We start from the raw sequence: 18544 nt of genomic DNA on the forward strand, positions 1-18544 counted from the left end.
GTACTTGCACGACTGCAAAATGACAAACTGCATCATGGTTTGTATAGCAAGAAACTGAAAACAACTTAAAAGTCCCTCATCAGAAGACTGGTTAAAAAATGACGGTACCTTTGGACAATGGAATAATAGGCAGTTATTTAAAAAGAACAAGTAAAGTCTTTTATACACTGATATGGAAAGATCATCAAGATATACTGTAAAGTAAAGAAAGCAAAATGCAGAAAGAAATATGCACAACATGCTAGCACTTGGATTAATAGAAGGTGGAAAAACATATATTTGCATTTGCTTATATATCTCGTATACATGTAATATTCTTGAAAAGATGTACAAGAAACTGCTCACTGTGGCTGCCTGTGAGGAGGAGTGGTAGGTAGGTGGGAGCAGGGCTGGGAAACGTTTCACTGTATATCCTTTTCTATTTTTAAAATTTTTGAATGGTGAATGTATTTCAAATTATAATATTTCAGATTCTAATAAAACAAAGTAAACAAAATAAAGCAATAACATAACTGGAAATAAATCACGGCAAACAAGATCTAGGCCAAAAATACGGAGAGGAACAAGCAAACGTGGTATTCAATAAGGGAAGAGGTGGATTGCCGTTGATTCCCAGCAGAATGAAAAACCAGATTATTGAACATGTGGCTTATAAGTACTTAGAAAGAAATGATTGCTACTGAGGTTTCACTAAGAACAGGACGTGAAAAATTAAGCTCATTTTCATTGTCTAATAAGAATACCAAGAGTGGCATATTGGGAAATGCCACAGAGAATATCTTGATTATTTTAAGGCATCTGACAAACTCTTTCTGTAGACAAGACAGAAAAATATGGGCTTCAGATGGGAATGTCCAAGCACAGGGTGGTAATTCAGGAATCCAAATCCACAGAGGAAGTCCACAGTAACACACCACAAGGCTTGGGGCAATATCCTAGCTGATTCACCACTTTCGCTAGCAGTCCAAAGGAAGACAGAGGAAACACGTTCATGAACTTATTAGACAATGTAAGACTGAGAGAAAAAAACTGACTCAAAGTTCAGAAAGAGGTTGGGAGGCAGGAACTCGGAGCTGCAACTGACACTATTAAGATAAAATTAAATAGAAAACCTGCTTTGGTTTTGAAAAGATTCAAACTTCACAAGTAAGTGCAAGATAGTAGAGCCCTGGTTTATAATCAATTATCCAGGAATTTAAAGTGACTGCAAACTCAGTAGTGGCTTCAGAAGAAGCTGCTGAAATCTTAGGTGAACTAACATTGTCCAAAGCACCACTGTACTATGCATTGAACAGCTCTCATCTAGAGTTTTTCCATTCTGTTCTGGCCCCCCCACAAACTGAAAGGGAGGATGAGCAGAACTGTTAAGGATTTGTAAACCAAATCAGTAAAAGGAAAAGTCTGACCTGGAAAGACTTAAAGGGACATGGCAGTTTATCCTCAAACAGCTGGAGGACTGTTACTTAGAAGATGCATCATTAGATTTACTCTACGGCAGGGGTGTCCAAACTGCGGCCCGCAACAAATTCCAAAAATATATTTAGTTTACTTAAATAAACCAGGTGAGGTAATACGTACTTCACCTCGAGTGAGTGGCCCGGCTGTTTGTGTATTTTACCGCATATGGCCCTTGGTAAAACACGTTGAAAAAAGTTTGGACACCCTGGCTCTATGGCGATTCAGAGGTAGAACTAGTGCTGATGGGAGGAAGTGACAACTTGGTTCAAGAAAGCTTTTAATGGGAATTGAGCAGTGATGGACTAGGCCATCGCATCAGACTGTGTGACCTATTATCAGAAGTATTCAAGTAGAGGCTGAACTGCCACTTCTCCGGAATGTGCGTGAGAGAATCCTTCATTACACAGAAAGTGAAATGAGATGTCTGAAATGTGACTCCAGTTGAACGACTGGGATATGGGATCATGGACTTCCCTAGAAGCTGGGAAATCAGACTGTCAGGCAGACATATCTGTAAACATATAAATCATGACACTCTAGGCCATTCCATTCAGTTCTGGATTAATAAATGAGTTTAACATCACTACCGTCTTTCCTCAAGGGTCACAAGGTCAGCTCTCAGGCCCTACACGTGTTTCTCTTTCAGTTCCACCTAAACTTTCAGGCTTAGGAAAATGAACTACTAGTCAGTAAACTCCTCAGGGCACAGACATCTCACTCGTGTGTCCACCTTAGCATTGTTCCTAGTACTGTTTGCTTCTCCGGCTGGGTGCTCTACACACTCGTATGTTTGCTGAATTGCTTGAGAGTTTCAGAAATGGTGCACGGCAATGAGCTTCTCACGGCGATGCTGAAAAGTCCAGTGCTACATGGGTTCTGAGTTCCAGCTCCCCAGTAAGAAGTACCTTTTCCACCAGGACCCAGCTTCTACCTTGGCTTACCGTTACTGATTTCTGGGAGGTCAAATTTAGTGAAGTCCCACCACTGGAGCCGGTAGGTAGTATTGGCAATGTTACTGGCCACAGCAGACTGTCCGTCACCAATCACCGCCCCTGGTGGGGGAGAAGACAGAGAGCACGTTATAGTACTGATCTACCTGTTTCCACTGTGAACACAAATCATAACCAGGATTAGGAGGAGAGGGCAAGAGGAAGAACCACAACTAGGGCTGAAGAAAGCTGACGAGTCCCATCTGTCAAGTCCTTATCTCAAAAGAGAAACCGGACCTGTTTTTCGTGAACAATTCTATGTGGACAGGCAATCCCGTTCAGCAGCCCCTCCCATTATTACTTAACATTTACTCAGCGCCAACGATGTGGCAGGTACTGTATATTCTCTCTGGCAGGCTTGAAAGAGAGATGAATTTTCATAAAAATGTGGGAAAAGTGAAAAATGGGAGGATGCCGTTAACACAGAAAAGCCACACAGAAAAACATCTGAGTCCCTGGATGTCTTGGTAGTAAGTAGTGCTCTTTGGGAGAAAGCATCTCCTCCTTTGTATATGGCCTTCTTCATAATAAAACACCTTCAATGGAGGCTTCCTCCAGGGAAGAGGCAGCCACCATACAGCTGACTGGATAGAGACAGTAAAAACCAAATGAGGTAATATTTGTTAATTGTTTCTGGACCCCTGGCATGCGACACAGCAGAAATTTATGAGCCTAGCTTTTCAGCATCAAAATATTTTTATTAAGACGATATTTTATAACCCCTCCTCCCACCCCACCCCACCCCACCAGAGAACTACCTTGAATACAGATTCACTTGTAACATCTCACAGTTTAACTTTCCCTGAGATATACACTTCTGTATGACATTTTCTTCCTTGGTAACCAATTAAATAAAAAATTGATTTTTTTTTAACAGGGTGACACTTTAATTTGCAGTTGTATTTCATTTACATGAACATGTCATTTCCTCCTCCTCCTTCCGAGGTGCATTTCATACACAACCATCCTTCTGATCAGACAGAGCCAAACCCTCTTGGGAGAATAAAACATTCTTGAATGCTAGACAACCTAAGTGGTATTCTCTGCTGCAAATCAACTTCTACTTTGAGAACCTGAACTTGTTACAGCTTACTAGTCTTGGAACGATGGATAATCTTATACCTAAATTCTTCAGTACCATCATCTTCCTCTCCTGCATATCACGGCAAAAAGGTCTTGTCATCTGTCTTTTTTTTTCCTTTTAGAGAGCTACATTTATTGCTCTGCTACTCCTGGTGTTTCCCTATTCTTTCCTGAAATGGTCAAGAGATTATTCAAGAGAAAATGGCCTCCACACAAGCCATGAAATATGAGGAAAGGACTCTTCTTACTCTTCTCCAGTTGCTACTGCATGAGAAGACTCTTCAACATTAGTTTATTGGTAGTTTGAGTGTCCCTGTTCCAATTTCAATTTGTAAAAAAAGGTACAAATACTATAATGGCTCATTTCCAGGATGATGATACTTTCAGATTATGGATTCTCAACATGGGCAATATTGCCCCCATGGGGGTGAAAAAGAACTATCTCATGGGGAAAAAAAAATCTTAATATAATTGCTTAATATAATTGCTACCTCCCTTCCAAAGTACTGCATTATACAGATCTACAGCATATCTGTGATATTAAAATTTCATGGGAGAAGAGATGATTTGGAAAAAAAATGTCTAAAAAGGCTCCTTAGGAGGGTAATAATGAAGCAGAGGTTGAGAAATACCATTCTAGAGAAAACAATACCCTCCAAACAACATATTCTTTAAAATCTTGCAGATTCAAAGACATAAACAGGGGGCCGGCCCAGTGGCTCAGGCGGTTAGAGCTCCGTGCTCCTAACTCCGAAGGCTGCCGGTTCGATTCCCACATGGGCCAGTGGGCTCTCAACCACAAGGTTGCCAGTTCAATTCCTCGACTCCCGCAAGGGATGGTGGGCTGTGCCCCTTGCAACTAGCAACGGCAACTGGACCTGGAGCTGAGCTGCGCCCTCCACAACTAAGATTGAAAGGACAACAACTTGACTTGGAGAAAAGTCCTAGAAGTGCACACTGTTCCCCAATAAAATTAAAAAAAAAAAAAAAAGACATAAACACAAATGGTCAGGAACTGCTTAAGGTCTGAGAAAGACAACATTTGGGGTTGCTGCCAATGAGCCCACTGACCTCAAATTCCTACTGAGGGCTCTGTGGCATATCACTCAGATGAAGGAAGTATAGGCCCTTGTTTTTAACCTTTACAGAAAATGCTATAATAATTAAATCTGACTGGGACCTTTGACCAAACTTCTGGGTCACAAAGAGGGTAAGCTTTCTGTAGTGCTTTCTTAATAGAAACTTTCCTGATTTTTCTAGGCCTCCTTGACAATGAAAATCATTTTTTAATTCTAAGGTGAACCCTTTCACGGAAAGAATTATTTAGTGTCACTCTGACCCAGTCTCAATTCCACTGAGTTTATGAATTGTTCCCCTGGCTTGCTTATCTAGATGGCTGACATCTCTATTTGACCACTAGGCTCTCAAATTACTTTAGTTCCTTATCATTTCCTCCAACTTTTAATAGGAAAGCATATAACCCAAAATGGAAGAAGGTAAGTTGATTTTCTCAGTATATGACGAATGAAATGCCAATTGCTAAAAGAAGGTAGAAAATAAATCGAAGAAACAAAACCCATACTCTAGCTTAAAATCTGGGGCAGAGGATGAGAGCCATGAACAGGAAAACAGTTAAGGAAAATACCAGATGCTGTAAGAGGGCTGTGGATCCACAACTGGGAACACAAATGATTAAGACTCTAACCCACAGCTCCACAAGCGTCCTGTACATGCCTCAAGAAACGTCTTCTGGAGAACAGCTGTGCAATAAAATAAACATGCTTGGTCACATTGTGTAGAAGAGATTGGGGAGGTGTTCTCTGCCAGCAGAGCCAGAGTGCTGAGGAAAAAAGGAGCCTGGCACCAGGGAGAGTCAGTTTTCAGTGCCGTGTAAACATAGATTAGGGAGCTAAAGATGCCAACAGCAGATCAGAGTATTGTCACCAGGCTCTCCTCTGCCAAGAACTGCAGGCTAACGGAGCCTCTCTCTCAGAAATATCGGGAAGAAAACATATCATGCTATTAAAAAACCGTGACCACGACTCGGCCTCCGGCCACTAAGAGGAAGGTATAGCACATGTGCCAGAATGAGTTAATGGGCTAAACTACTTTTTACATAGGAGGTACTTAGACTCGGAAACCAAATCTTGAGGCGGTTGAGGGATTTCTGAGGCCTCAAAATTTTCTCAGTAGTAACAGAATGGAACAAGTTACCTCAGGGTTTCTCAACCTCCACTATTGATATTTTGGGTCAGATGATTCTTTGTTTAGGGGGTCGGGTGGGTCTGGTGCAGTGTAAGATGGTTATCGGCATCCCTGGCCTCTACCCACTAGATGCCAGTAGCACAACACTCCCCTCCCCAACCAATTGCGGCAACCATAAATGTCTCCAGACATTGGTAAATGTTCCCTGGGGATCAAAATCATCCCTGGTTAGAAAACTCCAAGCTATATAAATACAGCCTACATTTTTAACTCTGGACAGGTGCTCTTAGAAAGTACCACCACTGGAATGCCCACTGCTAACGGCACCCAAAACATCAATGATACTAATTTTGGAAAGAAACTAATCAAAGGACAGTATTATAAAACATTCCCTTGGCAAAGGTTTCCATTTCTGCCATGGGTTAGAGTCTGGCTTGAACTGGGATTGGATGGCTTGTTTATTTCATGGTTTCTAACAATACAGACTTCAGAACCAGAAGGACTTGATTTGACATTTCCTGCTACTATCTACAGTAGTATGACTTTGTGTAAATTAATCTGTTTTATAAATAAGGAAACCTCAGTTTCTTTATCTGTAAAACAGAGTGGGTCTTGTGCATTGTAGGATGTTTAGTAACATCCCTGGCCTCTCCTTACAGATAAGGAAACCTCAATTTCCTTATTTGTACAATAGTAATATCTACAGCTTATAGAGTTGTTGGGAGAACTTACTAAAACAATAAATGTAATGTGATGGCAAATAATAAGTGTCCACTAAATGACCACCATGAAAATTATTTTGATCATGTACTCCAAGCTCTCTATGGTTTTCCTCTATGGGTACAGTTCTGTGATCAACAGCTCATAGAGGTCCTTTTATAAGGGACTGGACCAAATAATGTGCCAGTGCCAAGAGAGAGAGAAGTACTTAATTTTAGAATTAAGGTCAAATGTCTAGGCCCTAGACTCTTTAGTAACTTAACCTTTGAAAAACAGCCTAGGCCAAGACAGACCACATTCTTGGACACAAAACACATTATAACAAATTTAAAAGAATAGAAATCGTATAACATATTGTCTGCTACCAGACAACAAGGGAATTAAGCTAGAAATCAGTAACAAAAAGATAAGTGAAAAAATCCCAAAATACTTGGAGATTAAACAATACACTTTAAATAACACATGGCTCAAAGAAGACATCTCAAGAGAAATTTTAAAATATTTTGAACTAAATGACAATGAAAATAAAATTTATTAAAATTTGTAGGATGCAGCAAAAGCAGTACTAAGAGGAAAATTTACCACATTGAATGCATACATTAGAACAAAAGAAATATCTAAAATCAGTAATTTAAGCTCCACCTTTGGAAACAAAAAGAAAAGTATATTAGATCCAAAGTAAGCAGAAGAAAAGAACTAAATAAAAATCAGAGCAGAAATCAATGAAAGTGAAAACAGGAAATCAAAAGAAAAAAGTTAATGAAATCAATAGCTGGTTCTTCAAGAAGATCAATAAAAAAATCATTAAACCTCTAGCCAGGCTAACTAAGAAAAAATAGAAAAGACACAAATTATTAATATCAGAAACAAAAAATGGGCCATCACTACAGATCCTATAGATACTAAAAAGATAATAAAGGACTATTATGAACAACTCAACACATGCAAATTTGATAACCTAAATGAAATGGGCCAATTCTTTGAAAGACAGTCTACCAAAATAACACAAGAAGAAATAGTCTAATAGACCTATTACCTATTAAATTGATTCAATTATTAATAACCTCCCAAACAGCACCTAGGCCCAGGTGGGTTTACTGGTAAATTTCACCAAATATCTAAGGAAGAAATTCTACCAAATTTCTTCCAGAAAACAGAAGTGGGACTACTTCCTAACTCATTCTATAAGGCCAGCATTACCCCAATACCAAAGCCAAAGACACTGAAGAAAGAAAAACTACAGACTAATACCTCTTACAAACATAGAAGTAAAAATCTTCAATAAAATTATTAGCAAATAAAATCCAAGAATGTATAAAACAATTATACATTACGACCAAGTGGGATTTATCCCACGTACGCAAAGTTGGTTTGAGATTTGAAAATCAATTAATACAGCGGGTGCTAAAAAAATGTACACACATTTTAAGGAAAACTGGATTAAAATTGTAATACTCAATATATACTGATAACAAAAGATGAATACAAGTCACGTTTGACTTCTGCAATTACAAGAGGTGCCCAAAGTGGTTACTATCAGTGTCCAGACACTTCTGATTACAGGTGAACTATTGCTTGAGCAACGTTGACCAAAGTGTCCACTTGTATACATATTTTTGGCACCCCCAGTATAATCCATCACATTAATGGGATAAAGAAGAAAAATCTTATGATCATATGAATAGATGGCAGGAAAAACATGTAACAAAATTCAACACCTATTCATGATAAAAAAAACCCAAAAAAACCTATCAGCAACTAGAAAGGGATGAGAACTTCCTCAATTTGATAAAAACATCTACAAAAAACCGATAGCTAACATCATACTTAATGATGAGGAACTATACGCTTTTCTGCTAAGACTGGGAACAAGCAAGAATGTCTCCTCTTACCACTCCTCTTCAACACTGTACTAGAAGTCCTAGGTAATGCAGTAAGACAAGAAAAGTAAATAAGAGATACAGATTGGAGAGGAAGAAATAAAACTGTCTTTATTCATAAATGATATGATTTTTCTCTGTAGAAAATCCACCCCCCCTCAAAAAAACTCCTGAAACTATTAAGCAACTATATTAAGGTTGTAGCATACAAAGTTAATATACAAAAAGTCAACTGCTTTCCCATACACCCATCAATGAACAAATGAATAACTGGAATTGGAGAAATTTGAAATTAAAACTATAATACCGCTTATATTAGCACCAAAAAAGAAATACTTAGGTATAAATCTAACAAAATATGCGTAAGATTTATACAATGAAAACTACAAAACTCTGATAAAAGAAATCACAAAAGACCTGAATTATTTGAGAGATATTCCATGTTCATGGATAGGAAGACTCAATACTGTTAACGTGTCAATTCTTTCCAATTGGATCTATAGAGTCAATACAATCCCAATCAAAATCCCAGAACATTACTTAGTGAATATTGACAAACTAATTCTAAAGTTCATCTGGAAAGGCAAAAGCTCCAGAATAGCTAACATAATATACAAGGAAAGAACAAAGTTGGAGGACTAACACTACTTGACTTCAAGACTTACCATAAAGCTATAGTAATAAAGATAGTGATGCACTGGTGAAAGAATAGACAAATGGACCAATGGATCAGAATAAAAAGCCCAGAAATAAACCCACACAAATATAGTCAACTTGTCTTGGACAAAGGTACAAAGTCAATTCAACAGAGAAAGAAATTGTCTTTTCAACAAATGGTGCTGAAATAACTGAATATCCACATGCCAAAAAAATGAATCTAGACACAAACCTTACACTTTTCACAAAAATTAACTCAAATTGGATCATAAACCTAGACATAAAACACAAAACTATAACATTCATAGGAGATAATATAGGAGAAAAATCTAGGCAATTTTGGGTGGGGCAAAGACTTTTAAGATACAACACCCAAAGCACAATCCATGAAAGAAAAAGTCGACGAATTTGACTTTATTAAAATTAAAAACTTTTGCTCTGTAAAAGCTCAATTTTTCTGTAAACCTAAGACCGCTCTTTTAAAAAGAAAATCAAGAGACAAGCAATAGACTGGGAAAAATCTTTGCCAAATATTTATCTGATAAAGAACTGGTATCCAAAACATACAAAGAACTCTTAAAAACTCAACAATTAACAAAACAACCTGACTTAAAAATGGGCAAAGGATCTGAACAGACACTTCGCCAAAGAAAATAGACAGATCGCAAATAAGCATCTGAAAAGATACTTAACATCATTCTTCATTGGATAATTGTAAATTAAGACAACAATGAGACACTACTACTACACACTTATCAGAATAACTAAAATCCAACACACTGATAACACCAAATTCTAAAGAGGAGATGTGGAACTACAGGAACTCTCATTCATTGCTGGTGGGGATGCAAAATGGTACAGCCAGTTTGGAAGACAGTTTGGCAATTTCTTGGAAAACTAAACATACTGTTACCATGTGATCCACTGATCATGCTCCTTGATATCTACTCAAATGAGTTGAAAGCATTATGGCCACACACAGATTATTTTATAGATGCTTTATTTATAACTGCCATAACTTAGAAGCGACCAAGATTTCCTTTAACAGGATAATGGACAGACTGTGGCACATCCATACAATGTACCATAATTGACCTCTAAAAAAAAATGAGCCATTGAGCCATGAAGAGACATGGAGGAAATTTAAATGCATATTACTAAGTGAAAAAAGCAAAAAGCTACATACTGTATAATTCTAACTACATGCCATTCTGAAAAAGTCTAAGCTATGGACACAGTAGTTAAAACTATGGGGGGCGGTCGGTTAGCTCAGTTGGTTAGAGCGCGGTGCTCTTAACAACAAGGTTGCCGGTTCGATCCCCACATGGGCCACTGTGAGCTGCGCCCTCCACAACTAGATTGAAACAACTATTTAACTTGGAGCTGATGCGTTCTGGAAAAACACACTTAAAATAAAAGTTTAAAAATAAAAAAAAACTACGGGTGCCAAGGGTTTGTCGGGGAGAGAGGGAGGTACAGAGGGATGGAGCAGAAGGAGATTTTTTGGGCAGTGAAACTATTTTGTACGATACTATAATGGTGGATAAATGTCATCATACATTTGCCAAAACCCAGAGAATTACAACACTAAGAGTAAACCCTAATGTAATCTATGAACTTAGGGTGATAATGATGTGTCAATGTTGGTTCATGGACTATAACAATTGTACCCCCTCTGGTGGGGACGTTGATGGCAGCAGAGGCTACGGGTGTGTGTGGCAGGAAGAGGTATATAAGAACTCTCTGTACTTTCCACTCAATTTTTCTGTAACGCTAAGACTGCTCTTAAAAAACGTCTATGAGAGAGAGAGGGAGACAGAGAGAGAGAGCAAGAGAGCAAGAGAGAGAAGAGAACCCAAGACTCTCATTCATGTTCTAGTAGACAGTGGAAACACAGCTGTCCATAAGGACACTGCTAGTCATGGCAGCTCACTTTCTATCATACAACCACAAAGTTCTGGACCCTAAGAGTGAAAGAGAAAATAAGGCTGGTTGTGACCGGACAAAACAAGGAGGAAAAGAAATTTACAGGATCAAATATATGATGATGGAAGGAGAACTGACTCTGGGTGGTGAACACACAATGGGATTTATAGATGATGTAATACAGAATTGTACACCTGAAATCTATGTAATTTTACTAACAATTGTCACCCTAATAAATTTAAAAAAATAAATTGAAAAAAAAGAACTTTACATGCAGTGATCCTGGCCAGCTATCAAATCCAATCTGCCAAGTCAGGTCTTCAGCTTGTCGGCCAGAAGCCTTGGGAATGTGTCTAGGGATAAACCTTACAGTCATGACTGTCACATGGTCCGTGAACTGTACCAAGCCTGCGTGCATCTCTCTGCCTCTGCTTCTCCTCAGACTTCTCTCTTCTGTTGCTTGGAAAGGAGAATTAGGAACCTTTTTTCCAAAATAGCTTTTTTAGCCTCTCTCCAAGATCTGTGCTAGGAGCAGGGAAATGAAGAATATGATTCAATAGTACAGTGAAAATATGGAACAATGGGAATCATTAGCAAATCTATCAGAAAAGCTAATTCAGGAGGGTAAAAAGGGGGCAAGTTACAAAGAAGGAAACGATTAAATTATATTTCAGTTCTATAAAATTGTTTGAGGCTGCCTCACTCAGAATGGGCATCTCTGATTATGCTGTTGCTGGGAAGATAGAAGAATGGGGTTGGGGGAGCCAACACTCATTGGCCTGGAAACACAACTACTATCTGTCTGCTTGGTTGTGACATGGACTAGAAATCCCAGGGCAGGTGCAACTAAACAACTTTTCAAAATTCTTCTTAGAAAGCCAGTCACAAAAGACCGCACACCATATGATTCCATTTACATAATATGTCTAGAACAGGCAAAGCTATAGAGACAAAGAGTAGCTCGATGGTTGCCTAGGGCTGGAGAGTGCAGGGAAAGTGAAAGCCAATGGATATGGGGTTTTTTAGAAGGTGATAAACAATGTCCTGAAATATACAGATAGTAGTAATGGTTGCAAAACTCTTTTTCAGTATGTAAAAACCATTGAATTATATACTTTCAATAGGTGAACTATATGATATATGAATTATATCTCAATAAGGCTATTATTAAAAAATACTATTTAGTATAAATTTGGGTCAATTTGTGAAGTGAAAAATGGCAATCCCATTTTTGCTATTCCTTTGCATTTCTTTAATAATTTAGAGCATTGGAAAGCATCTTTTTGTTTACTGGCACACTGCATTTCTTTTAGTGTGCACAGCCTAACCGCATCTTGTGTGCATTTTAATGTTTGGTTATTTTAAGTCTTTTTCTTATAGAATGTTTGAGCTCTTTATAATAAATTGGTTTCTGTCTATGAAAAATAATTCTTCTTAGAGCAATACAATACAGGATTATTTGGACATAAAAAGCATTCTTCCTTTCTACATATGTATTAAATGGCATCCTACGAAGACACTCTTTCCAGAAAGCTTCATTCAAATGCAATCTTAATATTTGTTCTGAGAAGGGGGTATAAGTAAGCACTTTGTGAAACTCACTTTGTCACCTTATCACCATTTAAAAAGTCTCATCTAAGAGCATAGTCAATTATTCTATTGCCTGGGGACCTGGAAAGAATCCCCGATGGCAGATGCAGATAACAAGATTCCTCCAAGGGTAGGTTTCTTTTAGTTCCCATTTATGGTTTTGACATTGAAGAAAATGACCAAACTATGGTTAGTTTGTTTAAAAATGACAGCTGTATTTATATATAATTCACATACCACACAATTCACCTACTTGCAGTCACTTCTCTCTACTCTGCCCCACCCCCTCCCTAGCCCTATGCAACCACGAATCTATTTTCTCTCGTTTTGCCTCTCCTAGACATTTCATCTAAATATCATCATACAACAGGTCGCTGTGTTTGGCTTCTTTCACTTAGCATAGTGTTTTCAACGTTCATCTATGTAGTCACATGTATCAGTACTTCATTCCTTTTTATGGCTGAATAATGTTCCACCGTATGTTTATAACTGAACCATACGTTCACATGAGAATAAGATAATGGCTTTTATTTATGGAAAATATACTGCATGGAACCCAGCAATCATAAATGTGTCTGAGGGAAACAGAATTATTTCCTTTTGAAGAAAAAAGTAGGTTTTCAAAGATTAATTCTGAGCATACTATGTATCACTGGAATCGAGTCACTTTTTCTTGAGACTAACATAAAAAATAAGAGTACTAGAGGACATCATTTTCTGTAAAAACACAAAAACAAAACCCCAAACAGGTATAATACTGACATCGATGATCTGAGTGAGGTGTGAGGTCTATCAGATTCAGGCTGTTCAATAACTGCTCTAACTGGTCATTCAAACTGACATCATTATACCACATACGTTTGAAATACTATAACATAAATTAAAGGGTAAATATTTTTAGATATAGATGTCAATGACATTCTCTTAGCAGGAATCGGGTTCCTAAATCAATATAACTTATTATCCAATGAACTCCTAAAGGCTCCCAAGCTCCTGCTGCTAAGAACACGGGAAGCATTAGTCCACACACAGATTATGAACCTCAGGGGCAGACCAGACAACGATACTGTTGGTGCCCAAGGCATTGGATGAGACCAACAACAAAGGATAGGCTGAGAATTCAACAGGGAACTCAGTAAGGCCTGGAATACAGATAGTATGCAGGGATGGGAAAAGAAGGTGCTATGCAATATTTCTACGTTATTACTGCCGCATCCAAAATTTTCTCAAGGGCGGCCGGATGGCTCAGTTGGTTAGAGCGCGAGCTCTTAACAACAAGGTTGCTGGTTCGATTCCCACATGGGATGGCGGGTTGCGCCCCCTGCTCCCCCTCGCCTGCAACTAGATTGAAAATGGTGACTGGACAAAACGGCGACTGGACTTGGAGCTGAGCCAGCGCCCTCCACAACTAGATTGAAGGGCAACGACTTCACTTGGAGCTGATGGGCCCTGGAAAAAACAGTTACCCAATAAAATAAAATTAAAAAACCTTTTTTTTTCTCAAAATAATACTTCAAACCAGAATCATGTAGCCACAGTACAGTAAGCTTTGTAACAGGCCAAGCGGAGGAAGAGAAATTAATCTGATGTTCCTTAGGGCCACAGCAGTGGACAGAGCTTTCCTATCCAGAGTAAGCAGTACAAAGAATCTGGTATTAACTTTAAAAAAAAAATTGTGGTAAAAAAACATAAATTTACCATTGAACTATTTTAAGTGTATAGTTCAGTAGTGTTCTGTATATTCACATTGTTGTGAAGCAGAGCCCCAGAACTTCATCTTGCAAATCTGAAACTTTGTATTTATTAAACTACCCTGCCCCCAGGCCCTGGTAACCACAAGTCTACTTCCTGTTTCTACGAATTTGACTATTTTAGATACCGCATGTAAGTGGAAGCATTCAGTAGCAGTACTGGTAATTAGTTTTTAAAATGCCTGGAAAGAGATGCACAACTAGACAGCACGCACACAACGTCATTCACAGACATGCTGTGAAATCAGTCATATTCACATCTATAGGAAAGTCGTTATGTCTGATGAGAGAATGTAATCTCTAGGCCTGATTTTCCCTTCACAAGCCATTCAGAGGTCAAACAGCATGGGACGCGTGCCATCAGACCTGGTGAGCCCAGAAAGTCCAAAGGTGGTAGGGCTGCCATAAGACTACTGTGCTTCTTAATTTAAGGATTGCCAATGATTCAATCACACTGTCTTGAAGCTAACAGTGTCATCCAGAGTTCAGCAATGTATTACCACCGTATAGCCAAGGAAGGGGACGTAAGCTGCTCTTCAGTGGGTCCTCACTCCTTCCTCCCATCATATTAAAACCCAGAATTAGTCTTGACTGTTGACAGGATGGCTGGTACCTCCTAGTGCTCTGAAGTCAAGCTAAGATGCCCCTGTGTGGGTAGAGGAAGAAGCTGAGGCCCATTTTCATAACTATTCTGTAAACCAGCCTTTCTTCGATATATATGTCCTAATGCAGCAATTGTCTACACTTACACTAATGATGTAATTGGGAGGGGTAATTTTGAAAGCAGAACATGCGTTTCCAAAGAAATGAATATCATTACCTTTCTTTTACCCACAAACATTATTTAAGACAAAAACAAATAAGTTCACAAGAACACATGCTACTGAAAAATGATTAGGAACAGCATTCTAAAACCCACAGCGTTCAGGAGATATGTATAGAGGAAAAAACCCAACAATCCAAAACAAAAATAAAAAACCTAGCGTTCATTCCCACCAGGCAGTAATTTCCTCACAACCTCTACCTCTGACAGAAGACATGCAGGTGAATGAGAGTATTAAGAACTCTCTGCCTCTACTTCCACATCCCCCATAACCTGGCATTTCCTACTTAGGTCCCAGAACCCGTTGCTGGGAGGACACTGGCTTAGGCAGGAGGTCCCTGAGTGAAGCCAGGAAAGACGTTCTTTGGAAAAGCTGTTATCCTCTCATTGATGCACAATGGAGCTGCTTAAGGGGGTGCCTCAGCAGCATAAGGATGGGCAGAGAGAGAGGGAGAGGTGGGGAAAGGACTGAGGGAGAAAGAGGTGAGAGAAAAAGATAAAGAGAGTGACTGACTCAAACACTGAACAGCTCTCACCAATCACTTGTCTTAAATTGCTGAGACTCCTGCAGCTTTTACTGTTTGGTGGAAGCACAAGTGAGTAGAATTGGACCAGAGGGTCTTGGGCTTGTCAGCAACAGGAGGGAAACGACCTTTACTGCTGCAAAGAGGATGCAGATTTCAAAAACCTAAAATCTGCAAAGAAGGGAAATGGAAATGTGCTGAACGTGGGTTTGACTGGCAGCTTTCCTCATCTGTCGATCACAGGGTAATAAACACTGGGAGATGGCAGAAATGAAGATAAATGCTTTCAGCAGCACCATTCTCCACCCTCCCCTCCCCTTCCGCCCCCACTCAGCACATGACAAGAGAGTTAAAGCAAGAAAATAAATCAGCTTCTTAACCAACTCTTTGTTAAAACTTTCCTTACAGGCCACCTACACGTGAATTATTGCTCTATGAGCCTACATTCTCATTAGGAGGCCCAGTTTTAAAGGGTGAAAAGCTCCTGTCAAATAACACCTGTACTTTTCAGGGTATAGCATTTACTGGGCTGAGTCAGTCCGGGCCAACATGTAAGAAAGAGGCCAGGCCTGCTCCCACAGGGGAAGGCGCGGAACCCCCAAGCCTGTGAAACTCTCTAATCCACAGTCTGGTTCACTCAGTTTAGAGGAAACTTTGGACAGTATGGCGTCACTTCACTGCAATCTCTGCCACATTCCTATTTACCCAGGGAGAGAAAGGCTAAGCTCTGAGGGCTGACAAAAGAAGCCCTCTTGGGCTTGGAGGTCAAAGTTGAAGTCAGATCAGAAAGTACTACAAAATAGATGGTCTTCACTACCAACTTCACATTCACTTTGGATGGAAGGGAACATTTATAAGATAAACAGCCTATGGGTTTCCAACATGTAGGTCCAAGGAAAATACTATAAATTTTGGGACTTGTGACATTGAGATAAAGCATCCAGCTGACTTGATTTTTGTAAAGGGACTATGGTTTTTTGAGTAGGGTCAAAAGATGAGCAATTCCTAATGCATGTGGTGGCAGCTGCTTATAAGAAGATGGCTGGGAATTCTGTAAAACCTACATCCTGATTCTGCTAAAAGTGCGTCTGATAAAAATCTTAGATCCTTTAAGACATTCTGACCTACTGGCCCAGCGAGTCTGTCTTCCCTTAGATCCTGAGGTAGGGGAAAAAAGATTCCAAATCTTTGTTCTAAAGTGTAGGCACCAATTAGTGGAAACTATGGAGCAAAAATAAGTGGGAGAGAGCACGGCGAATGGGTCTATTTCAAACCACAAATTGCTCAGAAACCTGAGCAGTCTCCAAAGCCATACATATGCTTTGGGATCCTAGGAGAACAACACTTGTCACATCGAGATAGCTACTTTGAAATAGTTTCTAATTAAAATCCACTGTTCAGACATTAATACTAGGCACAAAATGGAAAAGCATTATTAACAAGACCTTTATTGAGACACTGCTAAAAGGATGTACCTGGAAGCTAGACAACAATCCAGATTAGCCTTTCTAGTCTTCAAACCTAAATAAATCTCACCTCCTCCTGGAAGCTATTCTGCATTAAGGAGAAATCCCTGCCCACACACAATTAGCTATTTTCATAACACAAAACATTTGTCATCTTTTAGGTTACCTGGCTACAAATACACACATTTCACTCTGACTACAAGTGTTTATAACTCTGTGTACACTTAGCCATCAATTTTCAGTTGGTACTGCATGGTCTCTTTCCTTCTTTATTCAGGTAGTGAACTCCCTGAGAAGGGGTCAGCTTTTTACTTGTGTTTTAAATCCTATACAGTCACAGAACTTAGAATATTGCCATTCGTTGAGGAGACATGAAATACACAAGGGTAAGGTGCACTAGTGGGAACTGCAATGAATGTCAGTGCCAGCCTTATAAAGCTTGAGAAGTTTATATAAACTCTGTAAGTGAGAAGATATGTTCTAGACAGTCTTTCTTACCTATATCTATTATAGGGACAGGCTGAATTATAGAGAATGAAATCATATGTTAAGGGAATTTTCAGTCCGGAATATACATCCAGGAATGGGACTAAGCAACTGTAGTTTGAAAGTTTTAAGTAAATTTAAACATCCATCAAGAAGAAAACAGTTAAACTATGGTCAATTGCACTGTGGAATACCATACAGTCATTAAAAAGAATAAAGTACATCAATATGTACTGACACAGAAAGATGTTCTTGATATATTGTTCTTTACGATCCCATCTCTATTAAAAAAGCAAATGAAAACTATGTAGGTGTGCAAATATATCTATATGTTTGATTATGCATAGAAAAAAATTGGAAAGATATGTTCCAAACCAGTACCCCTTTGGGGACTGGGACTGGGGATGAGAGTGGTGAGGAGAGAAACTGTTTATAGCACATATTTTGATATTATCTCAATTATTTGCAATGAACTTGCATTATTTTACAAATTTTAAGAGAGCAGAAAGAGTGAAAACTACCTTTATAATGACCTATTAAAAGTTACACATTTTACTATTTAATATTCCCTATAGTCAACATATACATTTATTTGTTCTATGAAGCTAACTAGTTGAAAGATTTGAGAAAAACTCCTTGGTCCCAGGTTTGCAATAAAATTCACAAATCTCAAGTTTTCAGTTTTCCCTGAGTGTGAGTCAGAATGGTACCCTGAGATGCCGTTCACACATCTGAGAAGGTGTGTCTTTGGTTGCCAATAAATCTGTGCTATGTGACTAAAAAGGAGCCAACACAATTCCATCTCTGGGTAAATATCTTAGAGAAAATGCCACACAAGGAGATATGTCAACAAAGTCCGTGGCATGTTGTAACAGTAAAAATCTAGAAAGTTTAATGTCCATCAGTAAGGGAATAGATAAACAAACATATGTCAGCGTGGTTTGCTAAAAAAAATAATGTTGATTTTTAAACTTTTTACTTTTTTA

At 38.8% G+C, this 18544-nt stretch overlaps 1 protein-coding gene across 13 annotated transcripts in view; it reads right to left on the minus strand.

Moving 5' to 3' along the window:
- AMBRA1 (autophagy and beclin 1 regulator 1) overlaps nt 1-18544 on the minus strand; it is a 155834-nt gene that overhangs the window by 38677 nt on the left and 98613 nt on the right. For all 13 annotated transcript variants that reach the window (XM_019743637.2, XM_074336308.1, XM_074336309.1 and 10 more), the window contains one exon: nt 2400-2510. In XM_019743637.2, the coding sequence (XP_019599196.1) occupies nt 2400-2510 (111 nt within the window). The remainder of the gene's footprint in view (nt 1-2399; nt 2511-18544) is intronic.

This window comes from Rhinolophus sinicus, linkage group LG06 (genome assembly GCF_036562045.2).
Source record: "Rhinolophus sinicus isolate RSC01 linkage group LG06, ASM3656204v1, whole genome shotgun sequence".
In the NCBI taxonomy this organism is placed as follows: Eukaryota; Metazoa; Chordata; class Mammalia; order Chiroptera; family Rhinolophidae; genus Rhinolophus; species Rhinolophus sinicus.